This window comes from Squalius cephalus, assembly GCF_949319135.1.
Source record: "Squalius cephalus genome assembly, chromosome: 5".
In the NCBI taxonomy this organism is placed as follows: Eukaryota; Metazoa; Chordata; class Actinopteri; order Cypriniformes; family Leuciscidae; genus Squalius; species Squalius cephalus.
The window spans coordinates 5,894,352-5,907,671 of NC_137126.1; the positions used below are offsets into that span (position 1 = coordinate 5,894,352).

Here is a 13,320-nt window from a genome sequence, read left to right on the forward strand (position 1 = left end):
ATACATATTATAAATTATTATATACTGTATATGAGTATACTATTTTTTTATCTCATTTTATAATAGTTAATTTTATATTGCCCTTCAGTGTAAAAAAAAATGCATGATTAAAAGTAGTCTCCCAATTAATATGAATGTTGTTTAAAATAAGAATAAACTTACAGTACATGGAGTGTAACATGTCACACCACCAAACATTGAATAATTAAAATTCCCCAAAGTATTTCATGTCATTAGTATACTAGTTAGTACAGTCATTTTAAGAATTAAGCTGGAATTAGATACGGATTAAAGAACTGAAATGAAATCAAAAGCTATGACCAAGAACGTTATTTTACATCCATGTAAGCACATCACGATAACACTTTACAATAAGGTCTCATTTGTTAACATTAGTTAATGCTTTAACTAACATAAACTAACACTGAGTATATTTTTTACAGAATTTATTAACCTTTGTTAATGTTAAGTGAGAAAGTTCACAGTGCATTACCTTTTGATTTTAAAAATGAATTAGAAATTTTTTAAATTATCACTAGCTAATATTAATAAATGCTTTTGAAGTATTGTGTATTGTTAGTTCATGGATCATTGGGTAGCAGTGTCACCTCACGGTAAGAGGGTCCCGACTGAGCCGCAGTTTGCATGTTCTCGCCGTGTCAGCGATCGTTTCCTCCGGGTCCTCTGGTTTCCCCCCACAAACAAAAGATAGGTGAATTGGAGAGACAAAAACTGCCTGTAGGTGTGAATGGAAGTGTGTCTGGTGTCACACCCCTGAACACCCCCTGATTCATTGTTTGTTGTAGGCTAGTCCTGCTTTCTCTGAACCCCTCCACCTCCCCCAGCTCCACCTGTCTAGATCTGCTCGGGATTTATGTATGTCTATTTATCCTGCAGCAGCATATCTTACATGCTCACAGCAGCGTGTCTGTGTATATATCGCAGGAGCAAGTCCATACTTGCTCTGTAGCAGCAGCAGCGTAGCAGATCCAGCCAGACCAAATACATTAACATTGCCATATTAAATTACATGCTAAGGGCCATATTAACTAACAGCTTGTGCCAGTGCAAACCCTCTTTTGGCATTAAAAAACCCTTTTATAGGATTTCAAAGTGCTTTACCTATGGAAGGGGGAATCTCCTCTACCACCACCAATGTGCAGCACCACCTGGATGATTCGACGGCAGCCATATTGCGCCAGAACACCCACCACACACCAGCTTACTGGTGGAGAGGAGACAGTGATGAAACCAATCAGTAAATGGGGATGATTAGGAGGCCATGATGGACAGGGGCCAAGGGGCAAATTTGACCAGGATGCCAGGGTTACACCCCTTCTCTTTTTCCGAAGGACATTTTTAATGACCACAGAGAGTCAGGCCCTCGGTTTAACGTCTCATCCGAAGTATGGTGCTTTTTGACAGTATACTGTCCCGTCACTTTACCGGGGCGTTAGGACCCACTCAGACAACAGGGTGAGCGCCCCCTGCTGGCCTCAATAACACCTCTTCCAACAGAAACCTAGTTTTCCCAGGAGGTCTCCCATATGGCTGCTGGCATAACTTTTGTAGGAGTTTCCCTTTCAGATGAAAAATTTATGGGAGGAGAGTATTTGAATCATGCAAGGTGATTTACTAAGGTTTGCGCCATTATTTACTGCCCAAAAAAATCACGTCTCAAACCAGACGCTAACTGATAGATTGCGTTGGTCATTATGGAAAAGATCCAGCTACGTCTGTGTTCTTTAATTTGCGCATCGTCAGCTTTTAAGGTTTTGCGCTCTTCCGCTAATTTGCCTTATTTAGTAAATCTGGCTCTAAAACGGTTTAGAGAGTTGTCATGATTGAAAGACTTTTTATTGTAAACAAATTTGGTTCTCATAAAAGTTTTTGAATCCTTAATTTTTTAAGAGAAGTGAAGTTTGTGGATGCGTAACGTCCTGCTATCCTTCCAACAAATGGGTTGGGCAGAGCAGAAAATTGATGAAGATCGTTAATATATCACGTATAGTGAATTACAGTTTTATCTAAATGGGTGTTTTTGTTTTACCATTTGGTTGCTCTCATGGCCGCCTATACTCAGGGAAGTCAGAATCTTCACCTCTAAACCGAGAGACACTCTAGAACTAGTCTGAACTTTAAAGGAAGGCAACGGTCCTAATAATTTCTACAGTCTACAAACTGCAGAAGTCAAAATCTAACACCTATCAACTTTAAAGACAGCTTTAAGCACAATGGCTGCCACCTTTCTTCACGGCTGGCTATCATAGCCCTTCCAATCTCTTCCTTGTCGTTATTCATCATCTTTATCCTCTACATATGTGACGCAATGCAGCGATGCACGGCTTGCTTTGCTGAGCAGACAGTGGCCTTGTTTCCCATTGGAGAGGGCCATTGTAATAGGATAGGTTATGGATTACAGGTAAGACGCACAAGACCTCTAACTTTGTCCAAATCCAGTGTGTCTCACCCAAGCATGGGCATGGAGGTGGAAGGGCACCACTGTCACCACTGAGTGGGCATCTGGCTCATTTTAGCATCGCTACGGGGGGATCACCACATAAAAATCTGGACTGACATTTGCTAACGGATTAAGTGACACCGACATACAGAATAGCGTCTGCGTTGTTCGGATGAAATTGAATTGATCTCATATTCTAACAAACGAAGTGTAACGGATTGCACAAAGTTTTCTTTTTTTCTTTTTCTTTCCCGCAAAATTTGAGCCTCCAGCAGTTCCAACCTGATTCTCAGGACTTCTTTCAAAGAGTTCACATATTGACAACGTTTGACCAGTTTTGTATTTTTTTTCACACTCTTCTAGTCTTCCCTTTTTCTCAAGTTTACATCATAATACTCTTTCACAATGGTTGTGGGTAAGATGAAGTTCACTTTTCAGAAAAGGGTGAAGTTGGCCCAGGGTTTGTGGCTACTCTCATGGATGTCGACTCTGGGTGGAGCGGTTACCTTCACTTTAGGATGCTTCCTAAAGACTGAGCTTCGAAGGAGGGCAGAGGTATCCATTTAACCCTCATATTTTTCATTTGCTTGATGTTTTTTGCTAATAATTACATGTATTATGCAATAATTCGCTTTGAGCTTTAAAATTGCCATTGACACATTCAGTGTTAGCAAATGAACTTTTTTGTGCAAAGTTGTGTTTTTTTTATTGTTTTTTTTAGTAGTGGCATTGATTTAGTTTATGGAAGTTTATAGAATCTCTATTGTAAATTGACAAAGATCTTAATAATTAATAAATAACTATGTTAAGGGCTCAAACGATTCAGAAATATCTGGCATGGATTAACCCAAGTGAATCTAAATATTATCTAAGCCGGTCTTAATTGGCTTAAGGAACTGTCCTTTGCAAATGAGCTCTTCAACCGTCTATGGGTCAAATTCAACTTGCTGATAAAGAGTGACATCTGTCTGAAGGGCCATACTTTTCTAGTTACTCACACCAATATTTTTATTGACACACACACACACACACACACACACACACACACACACACACACACACACACACACACACACACACACACACACACACACACACACACACACACACACACACACACACACACACACACACACAATACATTTTTTGCATGTTTTTCATTATATATTGAGTAAATAACCACTCCAAAAATGAGAATTATAATACTATGTGTAATAGAAAGGAAATTCTGATTTAAATATATATATTTGTTTCTTTAAAGAAAGCAAGGAAAAATCCTTTGATGAAGCTTAGGGAGTAACTAATTGGTTTACAACAGTCCCAATGGATTATCAAATTCACTCGAATCTCTCTGTAAACATAATGGAAAACAAAGCCACAACTTAGTGCTTTTAATGTATCAACCAAAAGCTTTCTCTTATTCTCAAATCTTTTTTGAACATACTTGGCTACTTTAAGGTTTATTCTACACTGATTTATATACTCTAATAAAAAAATGCTCACTCTCCAAAGATTGTTTAAAGGGACAGTTCACTCAAAAATTACATTTATGTAATTAATTATTCACCCTCATGTCGTTCCAAACCCGTAAGTCTTTCGTTCATCTTCGGAACACAAATAAATATCTTTTTGATTAAATCTGAGAGCTTTCTGTCCCTCCATTGACAGATACGCAACTACCACTTTGACGCTTCAAAAAGTTCATAAAGAGATTGTAAAACTAATCTATATGAATTGAGCGGTTTAGTCCCAATTTTCTGAAGAGACTCGATCGCTTTATATGATTTTAAGCTTTTTTTTCACATTTAAACATTGATCAGCGAACATAGAAGCTCAACCGAACCGGCTTGATGCGCAATAACAAACCTCAATGGTTCTTGTGAAAGCTCAAACGTGTTGCGTTTCAGTCTGTTCATTATATAAAGCGATCGAGTATATTTTCAGAAAATTTGGACTAAACGGCTCAATTTATATGGATTAGTTTTACGGTCTCTTTATGAACTTTTTGAAGAGTCAAAGTGGTAGTTGCATAGACTGTCAATGGAGGAACAGAAAGCTCTCAGATTTCATTAAAAAGCTCTTCATTTGTGTTCCGAAGATGAACGAAAGTCTTACGGGTTTGGAATGACATGAGGGTGAGTAATTAATGACAGAACTTTGATTTTTGAGTGAATAATCCCTTTAAGCAAACTCAATATACACAGTGAGCACAATCTGAGCTCAAAATGGACTGACATCAACATCCTCCTGTCCTTTAGGTAATGGACAACACAGACATCCACTGTGTGCCCAACACCTTGTTGATTGTGGGTCTGGCTTCAATGGGCATCAATTATTTTGCCAGTCGAATCTGCCAGGACGCCCTAGATGCGGGGCGTTTCCCACAATGGAAGACCTTCCTGAAGCCCTTCTATGGATGCTCGTTATTCTTCACCACCCTCATGCTGTTTTCAGTCATCTTGAGTTACGCCATGATGGGCAGCCTAGAAAAATCGCTGAAAATCGGCTTGAAGAATGGCATTCGCTTCTACAAGGACACCGACACCCCTGGCCGCTGCTACCAGAAGCAGACCATTGATCGCCTTCAGATGGAGTTCCAGTGCTGTGGAAACAGCGACTACAGGGATTGGTTTGAGGTGCAGTGGATCAGCAACCGCTACCTGGATTTCAGCTCTAAGGAGGTTAAGGAGTGAGTCAAAGGAAATGTCAATTAAAAGTGTTAAAGGGATACAGCAGTTCATCCAAGAATGAACTAGAACATATTTTAAAGAACTCTTTTTGTCCATGCAATGATTTTGGGGTCCAAAACAACAGTGCACCCCATTAATTTTTATTGTATGGGCATTATCCAATAATCTTCCTTTGTGTTCCACAGAATAAATAATTGCATACATGCTTAGAATATGGAGGTAGGCAAATGATGACAGAAGTTTTCTTTTTTAAGCGCAGAGATAGTTTACCCAAAAATGTCATATAGCCTATAATAACATCTGGTTGTTGAAACCACATATGTAAATTTTACTCCTCCCAACAATGCTAAAAAAATAAATGTGTGAGAGCGTGTTATTATAGACTAAAATCATACAATAAAAATCAATGGGGTGCACTGTTTTTTTTTTGGACCCCAAAATCATTGCATGGACAAAAAGAGTTGAAACATTCTTCAAATTATGTTCTTTTGTGTTCTACAGAAGACAGAATGTCATACAGATTTGGAACGACTTGAAATTGTGTAAATTATGTCAGAATTTTCATTCTTGAATGATTACCAAATAAAGGGATAGTTTACCCACATTTTTGGGTAAACTATCCCTTTATTTGGTAATTGGGTAAATGGTATTGGGCATTTTTGGGTAAACTATCTCTGCGCTTACTCTGATTAGGACACCTATGTGAACTTGAGGAGAACTTCAGACTTTATACTGAACTTCCACAAAAATCACTTTGAGACCAAAATGGCTTAGAAATGTGAAATTAGTTCCGAAAAATTGGTAGCACTTTATTTTACAGTCCTGTTCCCCATATACATGTACTTAAAATAATTACAATAACTGGATAATAACTGGGTACTAACCCTGAACCTACCCCTAAACCTAACCTTAACCCATGTAGTTACCTTAGGGCCTGTTTACTCCTGGTCACTTCATGCGTTTTCTCAGATCAGAAAGCTATCCGATCGTGAAAAGACCAGGTGTAAATACCCTCTGAAACGCATTCGAGACGGATTTAAATCCAATCCCTCAAACCACTTCATGAGGTGGTCTGAGACGCATTCCAGACGAAACTGGACAAGTGTAAATGCATCTGGTTGTTGAAACCACATATGTAAATTTTACTCCTCCCAACAATGCTAAAAAAATAAACGTGTGAGAGCGCGTTATTATAGGCTATATGACATGTTATAGCCATGCTATCAAGACAAAGGTGCAAACGTTGACCTGTTAATAAATGTACAGTCACATTAGCGAAATTTGTCAGCAAAAAGGTCCATTGTTCATTATCAATAGTGTAGCGATGTAGCTCACACAAAAGTCACTTTCAAACCAATCAGCTTTCTATTGGTCAGTGTGGTCCATGTGACCAAAGTGAACTGCAAAATCTGTGTGGGAGATTCCCAATTGCATGTATTACTATTATTGAAATGACTGCATTTCGCCAATGAAAATGTTAAATGTAACCGCACTGTATAAATGCACACAGGTACAATTAAATAAAAAGCATAAAGTACAACTGAGGAAAATTTCAAGTTAAGATATTTTTGGGAACTATTTGTAACTTTATGAGCTGCAATTTAGAACTATCTCATATGACCTGCCGTAACAGTTTGCAATCATTCAATGCTCTTTTCTTCCATTTTCTTCATCTTCAATCCTCTAGCCGCATTAAGAGCAATGTGGATGGCCGTTACTTGGTTGACGGCGTGCCCTTCAGTTGCTGTAACCCTAGTTCTCCCAGACCCTGTATCCAATACAAAATCACCAACAACTCTGCCCACTACAACTACGAGCATGAGACCGAAGAACTCAACCTCTTCATTCGTGGTTGCAGAGAAGCCCTGGTCAACTATTACATGGGTCTGATGAACACCATTGGAGCTGCAGTTCTGTCTGTCTTTATGATTCAGGTACATTGTCACAGGTTTGCATGTACGCAATAGACCTTAATCAGGGTAGACACCATATTTATTTAAACATAAATTAAAATGAGAGGGATTAGTCTCATGTAGCCAGACCTTCAGTTTGATGGCAGAAGGTCTACAGCTTTCATTGGCCAAGGTCCAACCAAGAGGCCGTCTGACTGACATGTAAAGCAACCGATCACAGTTCGTTTTGTTCAGGGCCATGTTTAGGTCGTGAAAATGTAAAGTCGATGTCCCAACAATAACAGACCGCCGTGTAAAACTCTTGGAAGTATGCCGTGAACTTAGTTGATTTTGATAAGCGCTCATTGTCACAGTTGTAAACACGACAGCTTTCTTCTTCCATGAGGGGGTTAGGCATCACGAAGGTTTTGTTTCCAGGTGGAACGTTAAAGAACGGAAATCCTGTAGAATTCAACCAATCAAATGACGACTTCGAAACTCCTGAAGTGTTTCCAGTTTTGTGTGCCATATGCATCAGACGCCCAGCCAATGACATCTAAGACCGAGACTAGCAAGGGATAGACATACCAATGAATTCAATGGATTGTAGTGTTGTGTACGGTAGAATAGGAAATATTGAATCTTTCCAACAAATTTCCAAGATACAAAATAACAAAAAAAAGAGCAAAACAACAACTCAAAATCGTATATAGCATGAGTTTTGAAAATCAAACCTTCAACCACCTTTCAAGACAATATACAGTGACCCACTGAATGGACATTGAACAGATCACCACTTTCTTTTTCATTCGCATTAAAAATCAAATATGCTGTCTACCCTAACTAATATCAGTTGGTTTGTGGACAACAAGGTTCAGCCAATTTCATTTCCCAGTTTAGTTTACTTAAATTTCTTTGTAAACTACCCCTATGCTACAAAAGCTAAATTTAGTAACACTTTACAATTAGGACATGTTTGTTAATTTTTTTTAACTACAGTTAACACAAACCAACAATGAAAAAGTTCTAAAGCATTTGTTCATCTTAGTTAATGTTAATTTCAACAATTACTAATGCATTTTTTAAATGGTATCTGTTAATATTATTTAATGTAACTGAGATGACCTAACAATGAACAGCAGTATTTTTATTAACTAATGGGCTGTATTTGTAAAGTGTTACCATGAATTCATACATCCCCTCATGAATAAGTCTTACACTAATTCATTGCAGCGCATTCGTTACAGTAACTGAAATGCATTTGTGAAAACTGGGCTACCAAGTGTGGCAAAAAAGGCAAATTCCAGTACATACAGCGTTGGTAGGTTAGTATATATAATTTCAGATTGAACACAACATGACACCCAGAAATTCTTGTTAATAAATGTATTTTTAAGTTAATATTTTATAACCTGTATCTTGACTTCTACTACCTACTAACCTGCCATTTCTACCCAATTTTCCATATCAATGGCATCTCGTGTACAGAGCTCAGTGTTGGCCAGTGTGCGCCTCCTGCAGACGTCTATGGAGGCCGTCGCTGGACAGGAGAATGTGGAGATCGACACAGAGGGCTACTTGCTTGAGAAAGGAGTGAAGGAGACCATCATGGAGTATTTGGATCCGGTGCTGAATCTCCTGTTGCTGAACCAGGTAACCCCTAATGAAGCCCAAGCCGAAGCAGGGGCGGCTGGAGCGACCACCAGCTAAAGAGTCAGATTCATCTGACCACTGAAATCTGTCCAGCTGGAGGCTGAGAGTGCTGACAGCTAATCAATCAATCAATTAATTAATGTTTTGGTATTTTTATATACAAATATATATATATATACGTTTTATTGACCTAAACACACATCTCAAAGAGTTGTATACTTCATTAATACTCTAAAATGGTTGCTTCTGAAATAAATGAACAGCATCAGAATTTCGCCCAATTTGGTGAGAAGTCTTTTGAATGATGAATGATTACACTGCCAATTCTGCAGCACTCTAATGATTTATTACCTTGGGGTGAGTAAACGTCTGTTCATTCCTGTCAGGAGAAACCTGGTGCAGCTCTGCCTGGGAAATGACTAGCAATGTGCTTAAATTTCCTCCATGAATGGTTGAATAATTAAGTGTGACTGAGCAGTTGTCTTAACTGAAAGTTATATTACATCCTTTTCCCATTTACAAAATCACACACCTTAAAGAGGCTGATTCAGTAATATACTACTGCTACCATATGGATGTTTGTAAATTATTGTAAACTGGAAAAACCGAAACATGCAAAACAATGCCCTTGTGAAAAAATGAAATGTGCTTAATTGTAATGAATGTGCACTTGTAGTGTACTTCAAATCTTAAAAGCACATTTTTAAAAAATGTACTTGCAGGTAATATAATACTAATGAAATAAAAGGCCACTTACACTAAGTTATATTTGTCAAAATTCCAAATTAAATTAAAGTACACTTATTTTGATGTGTTAAATAACATACTAGATCACATGAGAAGTACTTTATTATAATTTTAACTGTTGTGTTATTTGATATTACATTTAAATAAATATTTTTAAATTGCAACTTGTATATCTAAATACATGACATACAAATTTCAATTAAAAATTACATATTGAATAAGCATATTTTAGTTTACCATTCGACGGCACACTTTCGAAAATAACAGAAGCAATTATGAAATTACATAAAGATGTAAGTCCTACTTATATGGGTGAAAAAGCACTCTTAAGTTTAACTACTCATATTTAACATAAATTTAAACTAAATACATTTGTATTTAATTGTGTATAACATGAAATCAAATATCTGAAAACATTAAATTCAACTTGAACTTGATCATATTATTTAATTGATAAGTACTCCTTTTAAAAATATGCATAAAAGTACTTCTTTTTCACAATGGAAAACTCCTTCTAACAATAGTATTACACTGTGTACTACCCATGACACGATAAAGCTGTCTCTTCCAAAACAAATTTTGTTATAACCAGCCAACAACCTTGAGAAACGATAGAACACATTGATACTAGGTTTCTATTTCTTTGGCTTCACACTGGGTAGCCCCGCCCACAGTGAAATCTCACTGGCCTAAAATCTCGAGAGGTGCTCACTGCAAAGCCAATGGCTGGAGCTTGAAGTCCAGCTGGACGTAATGGGTGGAGCTAGACAGTCCAACCACACCCTAAACCTACCCATAACTCTATCACTAAACATAACTCCACCCATTAGGTGCACAGAGGTGGAGCTGGAGGTCAAGCTCCACCCATTAAGTCCAGAGGGGGAGGAGCTAACATCATTTGGCATTGCAGTGAGCACCACTACAAATCTCCATATTGCTGATTAAGGGGCCTTTACACGACACCATGTTCAACTATAAATGGGAAACCTTTTATGCGTTTTGAACGTTTATTTATACGACAATGGCGTTTTAGGGCCTGGAAACACAAACCTTTGAAAACAGGATTCAAAGTGCAAGTTTTGAAAACGACACTGTTCGTTTCTGTTTCTAAACTACAAATATGCGAATTTGTGAAAACACTGACGTCATGCGCATGCGTTTTACGTGTTCAGTCTCTAGGGACGTAGTGTTTATTTACAAAGTGACATCGCCAACTAGGGCTGGGCGATATATCGCATGACATTGTTATGCGCATCTCGTCAGTAAAGCCGGTTCCTTGATTAGTAGTAAATCGCCATCACCTGCTTTCAGATGGAGCGGCATTTACTACACAGAGCCGTAGTTCACTGACAAGCCATATCACATTAATTATCACGGACGTATCGCCTGCGATAATTAATGCGATATGGCTTGTCAGTGAATTACGGCTCTTTGTAGTGAATGCCGCTCCATCTGAAAGCAGGTGATGGCGATTTACTACTAATCAAGGAACCGGCTTTACTGACGAGATGCGCATAACAATGTCATGCGATATATCGCCCAGCCCTATCGCCAACTACTGGCCTAGCAGCAGAACACAGCGTTTTTAATCGTTTTCGCAGATCCGTGTGAACGGGATTGTTTTGACAACTTTGTCGCCTGTGGGTGAAAAATGCGAAGGAAAAACTTTTCTGTTTTTAGTTCATCGTTGTCGTGTAAACGTACCCTAATAAATATGTTCTGATGGTTTTGATTGTGTTGTATTTTTGCTTGCAATGTGAATAAGCAAATTATTTGATACTGAAAATAATGAATTAAATTACAATAAAAGTGAATTAAATTATTATCAAAAATCTGAAGACAATTTCATATTTTTTCTCATTCAGTGTTAATTGCATGTTGTAAACATAAATACTTAATTGTCATTAAATAATTTTTGGTTTTGCATACAGCATGGAATTAAATGCATTGTAAGTGTTAAAAGATGGTGTAGATGATGCTCAATGCTCTGCTATGAAACACTGTACTGCACTCGCAGAAAACTACTGTCAGGTCTAATAAAATCTGACATTTTGAACTGCTTTGTTGAGTAGTGATATTTTGTGGAAATAGATGCATACCCCCATACTTCTGTCTTTTTATTGATTCTTTCTTTCAAACTTTCACAGGTACACATTAACATAGAGGTGCAATTATGCATACAATAAGCAATCACATGATCACATAATCACATGAGCCGGGTAGATACGCACCCACTTTCTCATGTACATAGCTGGATGTCTGAGGCAGGTGCAGGATAATGAAAGATGATGGTTGGTGACTGTATACAGTGAAAGCCCAGTGTGTCTGCGTCCTTTATCCTTTAACCTGCCCTAATCTGTTAATACACATACTGCTGCACCAGCACTCATACACACTGCATCCGATTATAACTAACACCAGGAGGGTAGATGAATGTCCAAACTCCAATTCATGTCAATCCATTTAGCCTATATATATATATATATATTTGCATTCGACTACAAGTTTAGAATAATTAGGGTTTTTTACTGTTTTAGAAATAAGTCTCTTATGCTCACTGCTTTTCAAAAACACAGTTTAAAAATATTTAATCTATTTTAAAATGTAATGTATTTGTCCTCAAATAAATGCATAAGATAATTATTTTAAAGATTTTAAAAATGTAATTTTCCCAAACGGTATAGAGAAATTTAAAACAACAACAAAAATATGTGTATGCATGAACCCAGGGCCTAAAATTAACACTCGCCAAGCACCAAATGCGAGTAAAAATCAGTGTTTGCGAGTATATGAAACGGTCAATAGCCAGTTGGCCGGTAACATTTTTATAAATTCTAACAATGCAAATATGTGAAAACATGAACATGAACAAACGTAAGCAATGCCCGTGACAGTTGACAGGCCAGTGTAACATTTTTTTTAACATTTAACATTTATGCATTTGGCAGACGCTTTTATCCAAAGCGACTTACATTGCGTTCAAAGTACACATTTTACATTTTGTCAGTTCTTGCTTTCCCTGGGAATCGAACCCATGACCTTGACGTTGCTAGCGCCAACGCTCTACTGTTTGAGCTACAGGAAAGCTCAAGACTTGTGTAAGCTCAAGACAGTGTAAGACTTGAGAAATTAGAAAATGCCGGACAGTCTGGTTAAGGAGCGACCAGACCCTGAGAAGACATGATCTTCCTGGAAATTACCATTTGAACTCACCATTTGAGACAAAAGTCTCACCTCCGAGTCATCCTAATCTACATTTCATTCCCTCATCCCTCACCCCGTCTCTCATACTCAGATCACCTGCATTCACCCAAGAAAATATATGGTTTAATGTGAATGATTATCATCGAGTATTACACATATTTACTATCATTTGAAATGTCTCAGTGCGACTGGTACAAATGTCTAATTTCCAAATAAGTAAAACAAAAGGTAATAAGGTTTTTAAGAGTTTAGAGAGAACTGGCAGACAAAGGAAGGTGGTTTCCTGACAAATGGTCTCCCATCCCCAAAAGGTGTCAACTCTGAATGTAAATTCCCATTGTTAGCAGATGTTTCCATGTGAAAGAAGTTTCTGTCTATAGGGAAATGCAACGAGAAGATCGGGGCCTTTCTGTATTTCAGATTAGCCGAGGCTGAGAGTAAGACTCTCAGCTCATGTGTAATGTTGGGTTTGCATCTCTTCTCTTTACTCCAGAGCATTTGATGTTTTGTATCGATTATCTTTGAATTGATTATGAAATTGCCTTGATACATTTACCTGACATAATAAATTGTTACATTTGATTATTCTAACTGACTTTGACATTATTTTCATTAAAGAGTTAAAAGGAATAGTCAAACATTCGCTCACATTTAATGATGCACAGATATCATT

General features: G+C 37.7%; 1 protein-coding gene across 1 annotated transcript; it reads left to right on the top strand.

Moving 5' to 3' along the window:
* The first annotated feature begins 2,320 nt into the window (after positions 1 to 2,320).
* rom1a (retinal outer segment membrane protein 1a) lies at positions 2,321 to 11,546 on the top strand. Its single transcript, XM_079872738.1, has 5 exons — positions 2,321 to 3,016; positions 4,720 to 5,150; positions 6,839 to 7,085; positions 8,532 to 10,034; positions 10,987 to 11,546. Exons 1-4 carry the CDS (start codon positions 2,867 to 2,869, stop codon positions 8,751 to 8,753), a joined length of 1,050 nt encoding a protein of 349 aa, XP_079728864.1. The 5' UTR covers positions 2,321 to 2,866; the 3' UTR covers positions 8,754 to 10,034; positions 10,987 to 11,546.
* The last annotated feature ends 1,774 nt before the right edge of the window (positions 11,547 to 13,320 follow it).

Coding starts and splice junctions, on each gene's coding strand:
- rom1a (XM_079872738.1), top strand. CDS start 2,867: ATGGTTGTGGGTAAGATGAAGTTCACTTTTCAGAAAAGGGTGAAGTTG. Junction 3,017..4,719: donor AGCTTCGAAGGAGGGCAGAG/GTATCCATTTAA, acceptor CCTGTCCTTTAG/GTAATGGACAACACAGACAT. Junction 7,086..8,531: donor TGTCTGTCTTTATGATTCAG/GTACATTGTCAC, acceptor TCTCGTGTACAG/AGCTCAGTGTTGGCCAGTGT.